This window comes from Falco peregrinus, chromosome 2 (genome assembly GCF_023634155.1).
Source record: "Falco peregrinus isolate bFalPer1 chromosome 2, bFalPer1.pri, whole genome shotgun sequence".
Classification (NCBI taxonomy): domain Eukaryota; kingdom Metazoa; phylum Chordata; class Aves; order Falconiformes; family Falconidae; genus Falco; species Falco peregrinus.
The window spans coordinates 87,167,869-87,188,602 of record NC_073722.1 but is presented as its reverse complement, the minus strand read 5'-3'; the positions used below and the strand labels follow the sequence as shown (position 1 = coordinate 87,188,602).

The 20,734-nt window shown below is 42.2% G+C and overlaps 2 protein-coding genes across 7 annotated transcripts in view; both read right to left on the bottom strand.

The window, feature by feature from the left end:
* Positions 1 to 9,834: 9,834 nt before the first annotated feature.
* The window catches only part of GNB1L (G protein subunit beta 1 like), a 43,434-nt gene continuing 32,534 nt past the window's right edge, over positions 9,835 to 20,734 (bottom strand). For all 5 annotated transcript variants that reach the window (XM_027780739.2, XM_055797116.1, XM_027780740.2 and 2 more), the window contains exons 5-7: positions 20,289 to 20,387; positions 15,396 to 15,611; positions 9,835 to 10,566 (exon numbers count right to left, since the gene is read on the bottom strand). In XM_027780739.2, coding sequence (XP_027636540.2) covers positions 10,306 to 10,566; positions 15,396 to 15,611; positions 20,289 to 20,387 — 576 coding nt within the window. In that variant the 3' untranslated portion in view covers positions 9,835 to 10,305. The remainder of the gene's footprint in view (positions 10,567 to 15,395; positions 15,612 to 20,288; positions 20,388 to 20,734) is intronic.
* Positions 16,218 to 20,734, bottom strand: part of TXNRD2 (thioredoxin reductase 2) — a 94,448-nt gene continuing 89,931 nt past the window's right edge. Inside the window, exons 26-27 of one of the 2 annotated variants that reach the window (XM_055797111.1) lie at positions 20,289 to 20,387; positions 16,218 to 19,110 (exon numbers count right to left, since the gene is read on the bottom strand). The gene's annotated coding sequence lies outside the window, so the exon portion shown is untranslated. The remainder of the gene's footprint in view (positions 19,111 to 20,288; positions 20,388 to 20,734) is intronic. The other variant, XM_055797113.1, reaches the window with a different exon arrangement.

Sequence of the window (20,734 nt, the reverse complement as noted above, 5' to 3'; positions counted from 1 at the left end):
AGACAGGCTTTCACTTGATCATTTACCCCAAACACTGGGGATAGTTCAGGTTTTCAGGAATGATTTTTTGGTGGTGGTGGTTTTATTTTTGCCTTGCTAATGGATCTGACAAAATTCAGTGTTGGATGGGAGCATGGGGATGAGACTTATGTGTGCTTGTAGTGTTCTTGCACGCTGTTTACACACTTCATGGATGTTCTTACTAATCTTTTCTCCTGTTCAGGGAGACCTTAGAACTGTTTTGGGTGGAACTGTGGAAGTGGGCCTCGGTAGATGCCTCTCAGCATCCTGGGGCACTGGCATCTCTTCAGTCAATCTCAAATATGCATACACACGGCCATTGACAGGGGAACTAGTACTGCGGCATCTTTTATGCTATTTACTGTCTGTGTAACAGTGGCTTGCAGTGTGGAGAATGACCCAAGGACTGCAGTAAGCATAAAAAGGCATTTTGCCGCCGCCAGGCCACTGGGGGACAGTGTGGGTCTCCCATGAGCTGGGGGCTTCCTGGTGCATGGCTAGTGGGGCTGCATGGCTCAGGGCTGCCTCAGCTGGTATGCCGTCCTCCCCCTTCCAAACAGACCTCATGCTCTTCAGCAGGTAGATCTCAGGTTGTGATGCCAGGATCCCTGGCCAAGGGGCGGTCGCTCCTTGATCTGGTCTGGAAGGAATAAGAAAAGGAGGTTAGAAACAAGTTGGGCACCCACAGGTTGGGTTGGGGGGGCGGGAGCTGAGCGACGCAGCCCGGAGGAGTGCCGGAAGAGCTAACGCAGCAGTACTTGCGAAGCAAGTTTTAACACCATCGTCCAAGGAGCTCAAAAAGCTGCTGTAAGCCTGTTGAACGCGGCAGGGGTGGAGGGTGGGGAAACTCTGTGTGTGTGTGTGCACATACACACTGTGGTGGTGGTTGCTTTTCCTTGTGAGACAGTGGGTGCAACGGTCTGACCCGCCGTTCGTGCTGAACTGCCAGTGCAGGCAGGTAAGCTCGGGGTACGCATGGGCATCGCGGCAGCCGCGCCCCCTGCCCGGCTGTGCTTGAAGAGCAGGCTCCCTCCAGAGGGAAGACCTGGGCATCGCACGAATTGGACCACGCACACGCAGAAAATGAAACCTTAGAGAACTTGTGCCAGAGCTTGCAAACAGGCAATCGCCTGAGAGAAAAATGTAGATGTGTTTTATAAAGCAACGAACTGAGCTTTGAAGCACACGGGCACAAATAAGGAAGGACAATAGTCTGTGAGTTATAGTTCGAGGATAATCAGCAATAATTCAGCTGTTGCTGTAAGCTGGTGTTATGAAGAGTCCAGTCTACTAGTGTAGAGGCTAGTATGTGCGTATGTATGTAACCTTTTTCTAAACATACGCAGTTTTTTCCTTCATTTAATTATTATAATTCAGTTTATTAGTAAGATATTTAATTTACATGAGTGTTTGACACAACTAGATTAAAGTGACCATACCTAAAGATTTCTATTACTGACCATTTTCATAAGCACAGCGTGTGCTTATAAAATGTGCTCTCTGTTAAGGTGAGAGCCACCTGTTGGCTGTGGGAAGCTAGTTAAGTATCAGAGGTTTGCTAATCTCCAAGAATAGCATTTCATACTTCTTTTTTTTTCCCTGCCCAGTATGTAGTACACATGATCAATGCAAATAGCAAGAGGTGGTTTTGAAGATACACATAAATTTTGAAAAATATGGATGTGTCCCATATACACTATGTGTGTACACGTACATGTGTGCTTTCCAAAGGTTCACCTCCCTTCAGGAAGTTTATGTAAAGTACTGTATGTGTTGCATATGCCAGAAAAATGCGCTCGCACACACCTCCCCCCCCCCCCCCCCAACAGAAATGACCTATTATAAATTTACCAAAGATACCATAGTTTTATAAATTGGCCACATATGTCTGTGTAATATATTTATTATATCACATTTCATAGCATTTCTGTTTTATGAAATTCAGCCTTGAATATGTCACATATGTTTTGCATATATGTGCAATAGTCAGCCAAGTATATCCGAGTAAAGTATGATAGATGTGTTCTTTCCATATGGGAAATTAAATGTTTTTCCAGATTTCTTAAAAAAAAGTTTAGAAGAGCAGCCTATACAAAATAATTACAATAAATCACTCACTTCTATTTAGGTTAAAATTATACATTTGAACTAGTAACAAAGTGATTAAGAATAAAAGCCAGAAAAGTCACATTTAGAACCTAATTCTATAAGGAGGCAGAGCAGCTTAGAGGGAAAGAGAGCATATGCATTTTCAGGGCTAGCTGCTACATGGTATAAATTGACACAACTTGTATGGCAACTTCCATCTTACGCTCCCAGAGTGATTCTGTAGTTGGTAAAGGATAGCCTCTCCTCACCTCTGTGAGGACAAAAATTTCATATATTGTGCCTTACTGAGAGAGCAAGTGCCCTTTAACGCCTGTTGTAGCCTGAGCTCCAGTTACCGAATTCTGTAATTCCTGTGTGAACAGCTCTTGGTGGTCATTGGTAGGTGGAGAGGAGAGGGTATGTTTTCCTGCAACCGAAGATGCTCACACTGAAGCCAGTTCTGGTAACTTACCCGCGGGTTGTTTCAGTGGGCAGGGCAGGACACTCAGGGTGCTTGCTATTGCTGTGTTCTGTACCTGCGCGCCCCAGGGGGAATTGCACAAGTGCCCAGGTACTCAGACTGAAATCCTTGGGCTGTATCTGTAAATTACAAAAGGAAGTTAAAAACAGAATAAACAACATGTAAAACTTACTGAAGGGCCTTTGCATGATGTGTTTGTGATACTATTTTTTTTAGAAGTTTTAGCTTGGACAAGGGCTGCACGTTTGCTTTTTTTTTTACTCTGCTCACTTAGTGCTCCCATTGTCCCTCGTTCTGGGGGGCAGGCGGTTCCCCTTCTCCCTCGGTGCTCTGCCTGCCTGCTTCGGCCGCCTTTTAGCTGGCGGTTGAGCTCCAACAGCAGGCAGTGCGAGCTAGCATGGAGAGCTGAGGGCTTGCAGGTGAAGCTGTCCTGTTCCAGACATCTTAAAAGGGTAGAGGAGGGGTGGTGAGAGGAGAGTGCAGCAGCCCTCCTCCCAGGCTGATTTTATTTGAGCACTGCCTTACACATTTCTTTTATTTCGGCAAACATGAAGTGGGTCTTTCATTCTATTTCCTTTCCTGCTTGTTGTCAATTACTTCAAACCAGATGGGCTCAAGAGATAAAACTATAAAGACTCAATGTCTCTATTTAGTGTGATGCCAAGTCTGCATGCCATCAAAATATCTGACGCAAAAAATTCTGAAGAGACAATACTTGCCATAAGTATTATGTTAAAAGCAGCCTAGATGCTTTTCTCTGAACAGACAATGTATCCATGAATCACTGAGATTTCATATCAGCAACTTTTTTAATTACTGTCAAGACAAATGCCATGTCCACATTCTCTGCCATGTTTAAAGTTATTATATAGGCCCAACGCACCAACCTTCCTCCTACCTATGTCAGAACATGTTTATAGCAGGCAGTGTCATGGATGCCTGGAAAAACGTACCTTTGCATGCATGGGGTGCCAGAGCTATGGAGCAGAATAACAGCTCAGCATTTTAACATCCTCCCTAGCTTCCCTGATCTGGACGTAATCGGGATCAATCAGCCCTGCAGCTGGTAGGTAAGAGATTGTTGCCGTTCAGAGTACGGAAGGACTTACGTAGTTTTTTGCTGCCCTAATTATGTATACTGTGAATAAAAACTAGGAGGAAACGGCACCCAGCTCTAATCTCCATCTAATGTAACAGTTTTGTTTTAATTAAACTTAACATTGTAATAGACAATTGTTAGAATTAGTATTTTTTCCACTGCCATGTCATTCTCCTGTAAGGAGATAGTCAGTACTGGTCTGGGATGGTTCTTCTGCAGCGCGTGTGGCACTGTAACATTTGGCATTATGACTATTCATAGTAGAGAAATAAATATATGCTCCAGTGGGTGAGCACAGGCTTATTTAGAGGTGTAGGCTGCCGTTTACAGGATTTTCTAGTGTTCAACACCTTTAAAAAAGGATGCTGGGGAGGTAAAAGCAAAGACTTCTGAAGCTGAAATGAGCTGGTGTACGAGTTTAAAAAGACAGACCTATCACTGTATGCTAACTCCAGGTACTTTTCCTCCCTGCCATCCTTGTCCTTTTCCTGTAAGGATTCTGGTGCTTTGCTGGAGGTGGTTTGCTTCAAGGTCCCTTGTGCTTTCCAGAATCTTTGTGTCACCTGACTTAGAGGGGCAAGTTGCTTCTTTGTTTTGATTTGCCACCTCACTCCCTCCTTTCCTCTTCTAATAGCAAACTGTAATTCAAATTCCCCCCGAGATAAGTCAGAATAAAGCAGTACACTGATACAACATAGAGATATATTTCATACCATTGATCAGAGGAGCAAAGCATTCGCAGCTGAGAGATTATGTTGCTATGGTCCCAACTATGTTTTTTAATAACACATAATTATTAATTAAATGCATATTATTAATTGCATGTATTAGGTTAATATATGAGCATTTGGGGGTGTGTATAACTACTAAATGTATATGGGGGGGTGTCACTACTCAGGAACAAAATTCTTAAGCTGAGTAAATGCGGCTGCTGATAGCTTCAAAAATGCATAGGGGAGCAGAAGGCTCAAGCCAAACGACAGATCTGTATTTTGTGGTGTTTGATAGGGGGTGGTGGTAAATAAAACCATACACAAGAATGGCTGTGTGACTGACCAGCCCAAACTCTGGCTGCTGGTCTTGTCTTGACGAGAAGGGATGAGAGTACATGGTAACATCAGGGGATAAAGAATCTGGTATCTAGAATGTGGCTGTTCGCTCCACACTGATGTTGTTGGCAGGTTTCACAATCGAGATGCTTCAGTTTATGTCTATTTAAAAAGTTACATTTCTATAATCTGCTGTATATGATAGTGCAGACATGGGGGTTTTTTGCATTTAATTTCATAGTGTAAAATCCTTAAATGCATTGCCAAAAAACCCCAGTATGATCTTAATTCTGGATAGTTTTCTTCACATTATGAAGGAAACCTCCATCATGGCCCAGAAGAGTGGGGCATGGATTAAACACAGCATAGATGAAACATCTAGCAGGGGGACCCAGGCTGGAATTTCAGAATATTACACATAACAGAAAAAACATGCCTTCTTCCTTGGTCATTGCCATCACTTTCTCAGTAGCACACTGGTCATGCTTAAACATCAAACTTTGAGTCTCAGCATTGCTGTAACGTTGTCTAGCAGTAATCCAGGCAGTCATGTGCCATGTTTTATGTAACGATCCATACTTTCACACCACAGACACACAGCCAGAAAAGGAAACACATTGATTTAGCACTCAGTAATCCTTGTCTAATCCCCAGTCCTTTGGTTTACATCCTTAACATGGCTCCTGCAGTAGTCAGTGTTCTATCTTTGTTCTTGGCAGACTGAATTAAAGCAAAGATTTATTAATTTGTAAGTTGGCTTTGTAGATGCATCTTAAATGTGCTAAAAACCAAAGCAGTCCAGAAGACAGTGTTGACTTAGTATAAAAATCCGCTTTTTAAAACTCAAACCTTTGCAACAATCCAAGTCAAGCTGCAGAGAGTAATTTATCCGCTTACTGAAGCAATTGCATTGTATAGGGCTAAATTTAACAACTGTCACACTGCAGTCCCCAGCCTACTTCCTTTTTCACTCATTACTACAAATTCAATTAATCTCCTCTTTCCTTGCTCATCTACACATAGGACTGCAGTGCTTTATAGCTCATGTACTGATAAGAGAAAGGGGTTGGAACTAATGGATTCATTTGCAAAAAAATGTGAGAGGGTCAGAGATCACCATTCATTCCAGTAGTGATAAATATTCCATGTAATTGCTGCACAAATGCTAGTGTTTGGGATTTATTTCTGTTAGTTTACAAATGCTAGTTGCTTTCTTCCCTCTCACAGTGCCAAAGACAGTGATTCTTGGGAGGAAGCCTTTTGTAATAATTTAGCTGTCATCGCCTTCACTCCTGAATCCTTTAGGCCAGGTACAGGCTAGCCCTGTGCCTTTCTGGCAGGTGAGATTCCAGAGCTAACTCCAAGCAGTTTAAGGTGGCTCTTCACTCACAACCTTCCCGCTAGCACATCAGCTTAAATCTTGAATGATAACCACACTCATGTTATAACTGTAAAGAGCTTTTTTTTTTTTTTTTTTTTTTTCAGAAAAAGTAATTTTTAATTTCCTAGATGCAATTAGACAGCTGTAGTTTACAGTCTATAGCAATATAGACTGTCCTTCCTGTTGGAAATCATTCTACTTTAGGGAAGTCCAGGTCAGTTCCTTATGCAAATAAACTTTTTTATAAGACTGTAATTCAACATTCAGCCTATGGCATTTAGGCTCAACTCTAAATCAAACTAATGTAGTCTTGTTGCTCATTTCAAGGAAACTGTAAGGTGGGGAAAAAATACCCTTACTGTGTTTAAATACAATCAGTAGTGATGTGAAGCATTAATGAATTAATCGTAATGTGCAAAAGTATCACATGTGCTTTGGTAGTGGGAAGTAAGTAAGTGTGGGATGGGTCTGTTCTTGCAGGCAGCTCTGCAACGTGTCCTTCCTCTTGAAGCCAATGAAACTCCTCTGTGTCTGCCTGCTAGTAAGATTACAGATGCAGTTCATGCCCTCATTTTCAATTTGTGCTTGCATGATTGGGTTTATTTTTAAATCTACCTAGTCAGACAAACATTAATATTTAACCCCCAGCAAAGGGCATTAAGTTGGATGTGAAGGCACATAGTACTCTTTAGAGTTATCTTCCAAAAGACCTATTAGTAAATTTAAACATCCCTTCTAAGTCTCCATAATTACTTGTAGACACTGACATTGACAGTAAATGGCATTTTTCAGAGGAAGTAATACAGGAGTTCTTAACTTTCGGGCTTTGATCTAATAGCACTCATATTAAGACGTGAGGTATTCATTCATTATTCCTAGGGGGCTGCCACTGTGCCAATATCATAGTATTTGCACCAACAGTTATTTCTCACAGTGGATATAAGACACACAGGCCTTCATTAGACACGTTTTGTGTACTGCTTTGGGACCTGCGTTGGGGTGGGCTGTGAGCCAGCCCATCAGCCAGCTCTGCCAGAAGCCAGGCTGCATCAGGGCCTCAGAGCCTCATTAGCTGCTTATCACTGGCGTTCAGAACAGGGGTGTGCTGAACTGTGGAGCTGCCCTGAAGTGCTGGAGGAGTTTGCATCTTAGTCCTCGCTCCACTCTCGAAATGCTTCTGGCTGCTTACACTGTGTTCTAGTGTGCCTCTGCTTTTTCCTGCCAAAAGGACGAGAGTGCGATGACTTCTCTGTGGGCACCAGGCTTAGTCCTTCTTCGTTCCAACAATAACCATTTGCCTAAGGTGGGTGAACCCTGGATCTCCTTTCCTTTTCCACTGCATGAGCATTAAACCTGCAGCTCAACTCTGTGGAAATTGCCCAACAGTGTAGGCTGCTGCCGTGGAGAAGAGGAAGGTTTGCACCCTGCAGGCCACCCCCCCCCCGGCCACTGCAGAGCAGCTCTGGTGTCCATCTGGAAGGAGGAGAAAAAGGAACTTTTAGTAGCTGGGATGCACAGCTGAGAGAGGAGACGGAGCATGGGTTCACAATGCAGGGACTGACTGTGTCTTGACAGTTGGAGTTGTTTTTTTGGGTTTTGGGTTGGGTTGGGCTTTTTTGAGTGATAAGCTGTGGAAACGTAAATTTTGCTTGGAAGCTAAGTTTTCAGATAGCCCCAAAGCAAGTTGGGCTCCAGCAGTGAGCAGTCCCATGCATGTTGTACCAGGAGTCCAAGGTGTTTCCTGGTCTTGATCCATGATCCATGCCAAGTGATGGTAGCAGCTGTGCCTCTAACCCTGTACCTTGGAGCTGCGCGGGTGATAAAATGCTAGTTTTTGAAACAGGACATCTAGATCCATGCTTGAGGAGATGCAGAGCTGGGTGTTTTGTTGTGGTTGTGTGTCTCCCCACCCCCTCAGTTCAGGGTAGTGCTCATCTACCAGCTTGACAGTGCTTTTTAGGGCACAGGCCTTCATCAGCTGTCACTTCAAGGTTGTTGATTAGAAAGGTGCAGTGATTACCTAGGTTAAAGCACAGAGCAGGGTGAAGACTTATAAATAAATAAGTTAAACAAGTCTTAAATTATAAATAAGTGAGTTAAATATTAATAATTTAAGTGGTGAGGAGACTAAAGCCCAAGCATGTATCTACTGGGGTATGTCCTTTTAAATATTATGTGATTGTGAAATTGTTCTCGTACAGCAGAATTTCACTGTGTTCTGTTTCAAGAGCACCACGCAAGCAGGAGACAAACAGGAGACATTTCAAGGCTGCCTGACAGGCTTTGTGTGTGGTGTGGCACAGACAGGCCAGCCGGAAGGAAAGCTCTTTGCAGACTCCCTGTGATGGGTCCCTGGACCACACATGACAGGGTTTGCTCTGTTTGTTTGTTTGTTTATCTGTCAATTCTGACTTACTTTAAGAAAGAGGAGAAAGAAAAAAGTTCCTCCTAGCAGCAGGTTTGTGGAGAAGGACCCTGTCCCATTCCGTAAGGCTGCTGGTAGAGCCTCTTGTACAGCGTAGGTAGTTCCTCCTCTGTGTGGGAGGTGGGTGAGGGGTGGAGATGAAGCACTTAATATCTGTGCAACTGTCTAGTAGATGTAGTGAATACCAGTACCTCTCCCTGACTCAGGATCACTCAAAACTGGGCTTTAACATTCAAGTGCAATGTGATCCTCCATGCAGCTGCCAAAATAGTAAAGAAACAATCAAATAAATGCATTATTTAAAGTGTCATCACACTCCAAAATATGTAAAGCCAAGTTTTATTTAGAAAAGCCTGGCAACAGTATCGCGTTTCTGTGTTGTAATGGAGTGAACATCGGGCTTGGTGTGTAAGACTTTTAGTCTAACAGTATCCTCTGCCTGTGCAGCACAGCTGGATAGCAGACCTGGACCTTAATTTGCTTGTGTGTTCTCCCTGAAATAATTTCTAAATTCTTTTGATGTTGCTGTTCACTACAATCCTGTCGACTTTTTCTTTGATGTCCAGCTCTTCACAGAGGCAGAAACAAATTTCCAGTAAACTATCAACAGCGCACAGCCTAGACACAGAACACTGCAGTTTATGAAGCTGAGTTCTAGTTTCCAGGACACCTTGCTTCAGTGGGACAGCTGTAGCTGCAACTTTGTGACTGAATACAACAGTAGGATGTCTACGAACAAACAGTTTTATGTCTAATATGCTTTAAAAGAATGCAAATGCTGCTTCATGATTCAAACAAAAAAAACCTTCATGAATGAATTTCAGCTTCCATGACTGTAGAGATGACGAGTCAATGGAGCCATTTGCACTATGTGGGTAAGGATTTATCCGTGCCATTCCCCTAAATGCTAATGGGAGCTGTGTAGCTGAATCCCAGACTTGCCGTGCTGAAAATTAGCCCTAACTCTCCAAGGAGAAGGGTGCTAATTGGATTGCCGAGTTTAAATCCTTCAGCTAGTCAGTCTAGGGAAAGGATTTAGCACTGGCTCTGTAAAAGCTTTACATAGCTTTGCAGTGCAGTGCAGGGGAAGATTTTTTCCCTTTCTTTCCTGTGATTAATTGTGAGGCTTGAGGTGACAGGAGACATAATGAAATTCATAAATGCCAAAGGCCGTCCCTAGTCACATTCCTGGCTGTTGGTTTAGGTTAGAAACTGACAGAAGTGTGAACAAATCAAGGTTGTTCTGATAGCCTTTCAGTTATGGGGAAGAAAAAGTAACTGACAATGAGAAACCACTGGAGGTGGTTTAATGGGTATAAATTTTCAAGAAAGAGTACTATTTTACACAGATTCAGATTCTTGGATACACAAATGACTTACAAACAAGATGTATGTTGCCCCCACTGCAGTCTGAGGGATTCCAGTTCTTTTTCACAAAAGAAGATATTGGCACAAGTTATCTAAGCAACCTGCCAAAGAAAAGCTGTTAACAAACCTGCAGCAGAACTCAAAGTGACTTGTTCTGTGTCTTTGTCTGTGACTGGCCTTGCTCTGCTTGCTATGAATTTTAAAAATCCACCTCCCTCTCTGGAAAACAAAACTTGCAGCTTGAACAAGCAGCTAAGAATTAACCTAGGACTCTTACTTCAGCCTGGAAAATACATTCTACTGCTTCCCCACATCCAGGTTTGAATTACAGTGTAAAGAGTTGCTTCACAAGTGCTGTTTTCTTAGTCCATGACAGCGCAGAACAAGTCACGTCTATGTATATATTGACCAGATACTGATGCGGTGGTCTTTTGAGCCAGCTGCCAGCAGTCTCTCACTGAGGTCTGTGTGATCCGAGAAGGACACACAATGGACCGTTGCTGTGTGGTAGTCCAGCACTGCTAAGGGCTTCAGTTTTTTCCAGCCAAAGATCCTGATGCGATGATCCCACCCTGCTGTTGCTAAAATCTTCTTGTCTGGACGAATGGTGATATCAGATATGCCAGCATTGACAAGTTTGTGTGTTTTGTAAACCTATGTGAGAAAATTACAGGTGAGTGTCAATTGTTTAAAACAGCAAAGGAGGAACTTTTGGGGATTTCAGAAGGTGTAAGTGCCCACCCATACACACTAGTATCACACAGGTGGTATGGAGCTTTTCACCACATGGTAGATGATGCCTTAGCGAGAACAATTAGACAGAGATAGAAAAGACCTTAACTTCAGCCCATCTATCTCCAGCACCGTTCTCTAAAAATAAAAGCATTCCCTGTATGTTTTTAGTTTGTTGCATTTACAGCTATTTATATTCTGCCACAAGTAAAACTCTTTGAGTCAAGGTTTTGAGAACCAGACTACAGAGCTTTGTTCTTTTCTTCCAGCTACTCTTGCATGACCTGCAACACTCAGAGCTATGGCCATGTATTTCCCCTGCTTCTGCAATATTCCCATGCGGAGCTTCTGAGCTGATGTTTAAACTACCTGCTACTTATTTCTGCTACTGTGGCCCCTCACAAAAACCCCAATAAGCTGTGCTAGCATTTACCACAGTCTTGAGAAAGGAATGCTTCCAGGAATTAGGTTACAGTGTCAGGAAATCTGTATTTCTAGTACTCCTTCCCAAGAGACTTTCATTTACACCAAATTCCAAGAAGGGGATTATGACCGAGTTATTGATTTCAATCTTGGAAGCCTTTTGTTACTGTTTGGAGACTACCGGGGCACAAGTTTCTGAGGGGTACAATTAAATGGGAAGGAATTTATCTTTAGGAGGCATTGGGGCTGCACAGGACCTGGCCCTTGGAAAGAAAAGTTCTCACTTCACTGACATGCAGCATTTCCCCTGAAGCACAGAGGAAAAGCTCCGTTCTCACCTCGGGTAACTTGCATTACTTAGCAGTCTCTCTCTCAAACACATGGAGTATATGCACCAGAGAGTGTGTGTGTGCATGCGTGCCCACGTATGGGAATTGCCTAGCTTTTGTCACGATATGGGAAACACATTCTGAGTGTGTGCTGACTTTGAAGTGCTGTTATTTATAAGCACAATTGGAAATGATACATTAATGTCACCATCTACTAAAGACTGAATTTGTAGTTATCTTGTACCAAAGCTTAATATAATTCATGTATGTTTTAATATGTTGCAGGTTGTTTGCTGTTTTTTCTGAGGCAGGAAGGGATTAACATGATGCACAGTTAGTGCAGGATTATAAGGAATATATTAATTGCAGGTAATTTTACCTCCAATATTGGATGTAGAAAACAAAACCTGCAGAAATGCTGGTCAGAGTTGGCTTCAGATGCAGTTGGACACATTTTTGAATCTTACAGGCACAAAGCTAGAAGCAATGATTTTTCTACTGTATAACAACTACCCAGTTACTTACTCAAACCAGCAAGAGATGCACAATTTGCTGAGTAAAAAGGCTAAATGAAATTTGACATGCTGCTTAAACACTCCATACATTCCTCTCTTAAACAGGACCTGATAAATGTGTCTACAACTAGTTCAGAACAGAGGACAGCAAGTTTTGCTCAAGCCTGATGAGCAGTAAGAGGCTGCATGTGGGCCTTTTAGGGGGGCTGCTATTGTAAAACCTGTGCTTTTTGCTAGTACGTATGTTCTTCCAAACTCCCCAGTTACACCAAATAGTGGGATTTTTGTTGGCGAATGCATACTGGCAAGGGAAGGATTTATTACTTACATCACCAGTCTGGCAAATGTACGATGGGCCTTACTCTGTAACTGAGATTATTAGCTAATGGCTATAACCAATCCTGGGTGTGGTGCTTCCCATCATTACTGTCAATTATGTGGGCAAGATCCATACAGCAAAATCAGGGCGACTGGGAGAAGTTGCAGTCATCAGCAAGCTACAACTTGAAAATGAAGCCTGTAATGGTGATGCCTTTTGGCTATGGAACATGAGGGAACAGTGGGCATTTGTGCATGATCTGCAAATACAACAGGGGAGAGAGCAAAACAAACAACTTGCTCAAGGTATATGCAGCCAGGTAAAATCCCAGTGCCAGGATTTGTGCCATCCAGTCACTCAGGGGCAATTACTGTAGTCAAATGCATACAAACATCATTTCCCAGCCAGAAAACCAGCTTCTAATTAAGAGAAAAAAAAAAAAAAGGTAAGAACAGGTGAGCTGCTTCCAGCCAGTCATGACCAGGACACTTGCAGCTACTAGCAGATCCATTAAGAAATGTTGACATGCTGAGGCCAACAGATAACCGCCTCTCCTTTCTTCCTTAACACATGCTATCTATGAGTTTTCTGTTTTTAAAATCTCCCTCTCCTACACCTAAATCGTGTCTTTAAGCCCTGTTCTTCTTAGAAAAATAGCCAAGATAGCAGCAGCCTTAGCTTTGGCATTTGAGGGAAAAGCCTCAGCAACCTAGACAACAGAGCTTGTGCTCTTACTTACATTACAGCTTATAGACTATCTTTTCTTGTCTATTTATAAAGGAGCTGTGATTATCAGATTCCTTAGTTCTGCTTTGTTTATTCACCTGCAGAAGCTGTTTACCTCCTACCTTCTACCGCAAACATCATCACGTAATTACACTATCTCATCCAAATCAGAAGGCTCATACCCAATCCAGTCATTTGCTGACAGTGATGATTTCAGCAACTTTCTTGTAGAAGACAATACACCAAACTTTCCCCATAGCAATAAACCATGAAGTTACCTTCATCATCTATTCACTGACACTTTGGAACACTGCCACTTAAAACAGAGCTGAAGTACCATCATTGCGTCATTATTTCTCCAACGGCAGATAGCTATGTACCACATTCACTTATTAAAACCTTTTAGAATAAAAATAATGTGCCACTGAGTGGCTTTCCAATGTCTACCATTACCTCAGGTGCCTGGAATGTCAGGGGAAAAAAAAATCCCCATCTGGTTTATATTATTAAGGCAATAGTGGAAAAAAACTTAATCTATGTCCTTGACAATCTCTAGTGCTTATGTGAAAGATGCATTTTATTAGGGCATTCACACTATGCATGAAGCACAGAAACATTACTTATAGTTTATAATACTTGGCATTTAAATTTCTGCTGAGAAATGCTACTATCAGCGTGACGTGCTGAAGATGTAACCGACCCTACATCTCTTGGGAATGTGAATACCCTGTGGAAAACAATGCTTGGAATATTTCGGGTGAACAACTGCTTATTTTTCCCATGAATCATACCTGTAGCCCTGCATTACAGTTAACTCATAACTGAAATCTGCTGTGGAAAACAATTATTTCCTTTGAATTTAGGAAAAAAGCTATAATTAATATGAAGAAACAGCTTCCTCTCCAACACCAGAGTGTTTGAAGCTTTAAGAAGCCTGTCATGATGTCAGACTTCTGGGCCTTAGAAAACTAGTCTCAATACCGAGTTTCTTACTGGGACTTACCTGCTCACTTTCCTTTCTGCTTCCCAGAGCTAAGGAGACGAGGTGCAGATGTGTGCCAATAGTGCCAGAAAGACCCAGGCAGGAGAAGGGCAAAAATGACCAAAAACCCCCCAAACCACAACAGCTATGTATCAGACTTGTTAACGCTCTTTATCACATTAGCTTAGAACACCTTTGCTACTTCTTCAGCCTGGAGTGCCTCTTTCCTTTCGTGTCATATTGCCTATTAAAGTTCGGATGTTCTCCTCAGTGTGTGCTGTGTAACTTCATCTCAGTTGGTTGCATTTACACCACGTGCACGGGGGTCTCAGTGCCCTACCACTCCATAAATGCTGGTTGTGTGGTGAGGCCTAACAGATTATGTACCTTCACAGTGCCCCCCCCAGGTGACGAGTCATGGCTGGATGTCCAAGCACTTGCTTTTCTTCCCGTAGCACCATTCAGAAAACAGCATTAACTTGCCACACTACCTAAAAACTCCCCACAAAAGCTGCAAGCTGGAAAAACGATTATCGTTCTTCCATGAATTGGTGTACGCAGCAGCTCTCTTCTCAGGGGTGATATGGGGGCACACAGGGGCTGGTTCAGGCCCTCTTTGTTGTACGTGCAGGGGACAACTGCCACTTTAAAAAAGGTTAAAGCACTCGGTAGTGGAGAGGCTGTGCATGGACCATTTTAATTTTCATGAGCTTTTATGCACTTCATTTCCACACCCAGTTAAAACGTACTTAACCCCTTGGCACTGTTGGAACACTTGATAAAGTTGTCTAGGTTAAGCAATATTTATTGCCATTCACTAGCACAGTCTGAGCTGGTGATGATGAGATCTCCTTCTAAACCAGCCATCCCAGGTTCGCGTAGCTCAGACACAAGAGATACATCCAATTAACTTACTTTGTCTCTGGCTAGGGCTCTAAAGGTGCCAGAGGAAGCTGGTTGCCTAAACCTCATGTCCTCTTGGTGCTAGCTGGGCTACTACTCTTTTTGTTTTGTGAAGTATTTTATGGAGTATTTCTGTCTTTCCCACAGTGGAAAGAAAGCTCTATCCACTCAAGCAGAACCTCTGGAAAAGCAATCCTTTGTTTCTCATTTTTATAAGTCATTTATAATGTTTAGGACATTCTGAGAGCTGAATACTACTAACGTGATAAATGAAGATACGGAGGCAATGGCTTGAGTAATGCTAGGCTTGTGTGCCTGCTGCAACTTTGGTAAAACCAGAAACATGTGAGAGGGTTTGTTTCTTTTTTTTTTTTTTTTTAAATCCTCACCATCTTTTTCTAAGTCTAGTCACATAGCACAGACATTCTAACCAGTCTGTGATTAATTAGCTAGAGATCTGCAACAACTCCTCTTCATGACTAAATATTTTTTTAGTCTATCAAACTGTTAGTGCAAAGTGGGATAAATGACACTAGAGGGCCAATGATCCTGACCTGGAGGTTCTGTTGCTCATTGAGGCTCCAGATGCTAAGCACCTTTTCAGATGAGCCCGAGATCCCCTTGGCCTTCTCCGAGTCAAAGTCAAGGCTCATCACTGGCTCCTGGTGGCAACCAAGTTGGCTTGACGCTTTTCCCATTGACAAATTCCAAAGGACCACTGATCCATCTTCATAGCCAGCCAGAAGCAAAGGTTGTGACCCACAGCTGAGCTGATCAAGAGAAAAGTAAAATTGAGAAGTAAATAGCCCGTTAGGAAAATTACCATCCCCAGATAGGTTTCAGTCCAAGCACCAAGAAAATAAAACAAAAGCGCTGACTGGCTTAGGAGTGAAAAGTTCCGAAGTCTGAATCTCAAATCTTGATAGTCCATCCACTTACAAAAAGCATCACTAAGTAACTGCTGACATACACTTACGGTTTTTATACCTACATATAAATTTCTGTATTTATATAATATATATCTAACCTACGCATATATACACACATACATACGGAAAATTTCTCTGAAAATCCAGACTGATGTCCTCTACAACACCTGACAAAAGGCTGCCTGAAGTTTTCAGAAGCTTTACTTCATGGCCTGCACTTGGTTTGCGTTCCTTAAAAAAAATTACTTGGAGCAGCCGAGTTCCTCTCAAGCTACACAAACCCGCATGGACACTGAAAGAAGTGCCGTGCTTCAAGCGTTCAGTTTCACCTTGCCAAGTGTAGGGTTACACACAGGGATCATTTACCCAAGCACACCATAGTGCTTAAAGGTAAACACTGAACCTCTGTCAGGAATCTCTGGGCGAGTCACCAAGGGGTTAACAGGCGCCTGAGCCCCACTGTAGCCAATTGAAAGCTATTTTGATTAATGATGTCACAGGCCAAAGGGCATGGCACCCTGGGCAGACACCTAATTTATTTAAGCCTCTGAAATAACTCAAAGAAGGGAACATTACTGGATTACATGTCACACTTAAGGAAAGTATTCATCATTGCTCCAGCCAAAAGACTAATGACCCCATAAGCAGTAACTGCTTATGTGAGTGAAGATGCAAATCCCTAATGAAAAGCAACTAAAAAACAGGCATCTGTTAATGCCAGTTATTTCTTTAATAGAAGAAACACCAAAATAAGACACTGGGGTTACAACCACCTCATGCAGGCACACCTAAGAAAAGTATCTGGTAGGTTATTCAGCTCTTTCCAAACGCCATCTGATCCTACAGGATTTGTTTCCTTGACATTCAATCCAAATAAAGGTAAAGGACATTTATAAAGAATTAATTTTTACTGGTATCATGTTATTGAATGACATTCTTCCAACTTGCTGGCCGTCAATGTCATGATACAAGCCTGCAGTGGCCAAAGGCTCCCTGCCTCTATTAAATGGCCCAGACTATTCTCCCACTGGTTGTTATTTATTCTAGGGGGAGTTAAACTAACAAGAGATGGGTGGTCTAAGTCTTATTAGACTGCTGAGTAAAAGCCTCATGCTCTTTCTCAGATTTATTCAGCCTAGAGAATTGCTTGAACGAGGAACGGATCTCACTGAGCAGAGAAGAAAATTGTCCCTTATAAGAAGGAAACCAAAGGGGAAATCCCCTACATCATCTTTCTGAACAGGTCTGTGCACACCTGGGATCCTGCAGGAGCCTCATTCCTTGCTTTAAGATAGGGAGCATGCTCTGGCTAGAAAGGCCTGCAAAGAAGGTCTCTCATAATGCCCAGAACTGTGCACATTTTTTTCTGTCAAATTTTTGATCTGCTAAAATAACATCAGAGCAATGAATATGTGTCAAATATACGTGAATTAATGTCAACTTACCACGTATTTTGAATGAAGAGTACCTGGTTTTTAATACCGGGGAAAAGTTAAAATCTGAATGAAATGAACATTCCAGATCTGATTTATATTTAACAAAGGGTAAAACTTTCAAAGCAAAATAAAGTATTTCATAGGTACTTCAATTAACCTTAAAAAAAGCCCCCAGAATGGGCATCTTAAACCCCCCCACAATTATTTCTACTGCTCTTCTAAGAGCACAGGACTCCTCCACAGGAGCCATAGCTTCCATTAGCCAGGGAAAGACAAGGTGGATGGGCAGGGTCGGCTCCTCTGCCTCACTCCAAATGGGATGGCCAGATTTTCCTAGGTGCTCATAACCCTCATTAAGGTCGGAGAGACAGATGAGTGCTCAGCATTACAGGAAATACCAAGTAGAACCTTTCTTTTTCCTGTAGGTATCTTAGCTTAGATTTGAAACCCAGTAATTTGCAAGTGAGGTTAACATTGGTCCATTTTAAAAACAAAATACTGTGTTCTATGAAATGAAGGTCTCCCACACTACTTCTTCCTGACTTTCCCCAACCATATGAAGTGTAATATTTTAATAAGTACGTATTCTTAAACAATAAAAGCTATTGAAAGATCAGGGGAGCTCTCAGCCTGGGCTCACCAAGCAGTGGTTCACAATGGCCTGTTTATTTCAGTGCCTAATAACGGACACTCCTGGCTAAAAGTCTTCACCATTCATGTTCTGTTTCAGTGGAAAAATTAAATTATAAATCATTGTTCTTCCTAAGCAGAACATTTTGTTGTTGCATTTGGATAACTGTCAAGGAAGGAAGAGAAGGTGATTTGCTGTCAACTCAACAGGAATAATTGCTATAGTTTATATAAAGTAGTAACTCTGCATTTCCAGTTTCTACATGTATTATTCCTGTTGAATTATTTTGTTTGCACCGTTACGCAACGTGATGCCTTCCCCAAGGAGTGCAAAAAATGTAAGGGAAGACTATCCTTAACTCCTGCAAATCCTACTCCACCCAATTAGTAATAGCAGGAAGGTGTGAAGCTGAAGGGACAATTAAGAATGTGAACCTTCACAAGGAAAACCCCACTGAATGAACTAAAACATTTAAGGACAGATCTGGTAAAACGAGAGGGAAAAAAGTTCCAAAACAGCAAAATAAACAGCTGCAAGCTTTTCAACTGCTTAGGCGAAGCCAGTGGGGCTTAATCGACAAGCCTAACCTAAGCCTCAATTTCCTTCTGCGCTATAGTAAAGTTTCTAATTCATGTGCATTGTTTCCCTGCCACGTGGATCTTTTTTTATTGGCATTCATAAAAATATGATAGTACATGGCTGCAGCCCCCAAAGTCTTGTTGGACAACAACCCTGAGCATACTTCCTTCAGACCATCTCGCCATGTCAGCTTCTGTTTCAACTTGTTAATTTACTGTGCCATAATCAACATCAAATAGTCTCTTAGGCAACACGTTACCCATAAGCGATGGGGAGTGCTCACCTCCTGGGTATGTCGATATTGCCCAACAGAGTCATGTACAAAGAAATCCTGGATGGCCTCTATTCAGGAAGGGGTGCAGCTGGGTTAGCTTGTGTTCCTGCTTTTATGGTTACAGGGTTACTCAGTGAGCCACTTCCAGTGAAACCGCAAACTAGAACGCAGAGCGTCCCTTTGGTACGCCACATATAATTATTTGCCCTTAAGAGTATCCTTCTCCCCTGTGCTTTTAAACCGAGTTGCACACATTTGTAAAAGAGCAGAGACAGCTGTGAGACTGTAAGGGATTATTTCTCCTTACCTGTTGCAGTCTAGGAAGTTGTGGTGACTTCCCAAAGCCAGAATCTACATGGAATAATTTACCTCTCCCAGTTCCCAGTCCAGTTTTTTCCCTACTGGCAACAAAATTAAAAACTACATAAAATTAAGACTCTGCACCTGCTCCGCTTCTTGGAGGAATAGCAATATTAATGCATGTAGAAAATATGGCAAGACAGAGGACTTTTTATACAGGCAACATTTTCAACACTGAACATTTTCTCAGTTATCTTCATCTTATTAAAAAACGTCCAGGAGACAGAAAGCCTCATTCATCTCATTGAGTACTGAACACTGATTGCATTTTTAGGAGAAACTTTCTGTTTAATAACAGCCTAATCAGTCTATTTAATTCCTCCCCCTTTTTTTTTTTTCTTCTAAGTTTTAATTACAGCATGGGACTTGAACTGTGGCCTCTCCTGCTTTTGTCTGAAGCCAGCAAGTGAATTCCTCTGGACTTCAGTTGGTTCAGAACCTTGAGTGAAGACACTAAGGCCCTGAATTCACAACCAGTTGATTAATTTTTTCAACTGAAACCAACACTAATGTTCAGCTGAACCTGCAGGAATAACATACTTGAAATCAGCACGGATGGCACTGCGGACCTCTAACAGTCTGCAGTCAGGGGCTTAAACTGGGAATCGGCTTTGCCACCAACTTAAGGGCCAATCACCTCAACTCTTTCCTCCCTCTACTGCCACCATTTTGTACCACTTGTCTTTCTCTGCTGGCACCCCATAAACATCATTTGCTGAATACTCTGCGAATGCGGGGGTGTTTTTCTTTAACTGCTTTTATTTGCCTTTTTGTCCAAAGTCAGTACCACCATAAATATTTTGTTCCTATTGTACGTCTGGAATAGAAATGTTCATAGAGTGTTTCCTTGTCCTGAGGGCACCGAAGTGAACGCAACCTGCCATTAAAATCACTGTTTTTAAGTAACCCAATAACTTCTCATCGTTCTTAATGCAGTGAGAAACCATATCAAACAACCGGCTTTGGTAAGTCACTCACTTTCCTCTTGATTGATGCAAAAAACATATCTCTCCTAAGGATACAAAGCTTTCCCTGAACATTTGCAAATCTTCCATTAAAGCTTGGAAAGCTCTGAAAGTTACATTAAGGATGTTCACAAATCTTTCCCCCCTTTAATAGTATAATTACTTGATTGGTTTGATAATAAATCAAAATCCAAGTGAAGAAAGATTCATGTGCTTCATATAAAATGAATCACAGGGAAAACATTTCACAATTAGCAGGCGCTCTTGCCTTACCTGCCATAACTTCAGACACATGGGCATGCCCAGCTTGGCACCCACCTCTGGCTTCAAGGTACAGACTGACGTCTTGGATGGCAGCTCCAGAACCTGAACCTGACATCAGGAAAACAAGAGTATTTGGTCAGGCTCCAGGTCAAAATTCTGCTGTTAAAAACACAAGTCTTTTAAGGTGATTAAGGTTTGTTTAAGCTCTTCTAGTAAAAACTGTCTGGAGGAAACTGAGGAATGCATGTTAAGTTGGAGCTGTAGGGGAATCTACAGCCGTCTAAATAAATGCATTGTTTTAGGAAAGACCAGGCAAACTGCGAGAACGAACACATCTTCTTCCACTTTTCTGCTTCAGCTGTATTAGTCTTCCCTCCATCCTGTAGGTGATACTGTGCATGCACTAGGTAATACTGCTTAATCTGAAAACACTTCCCTCCTTTCTCTCCCCTTCC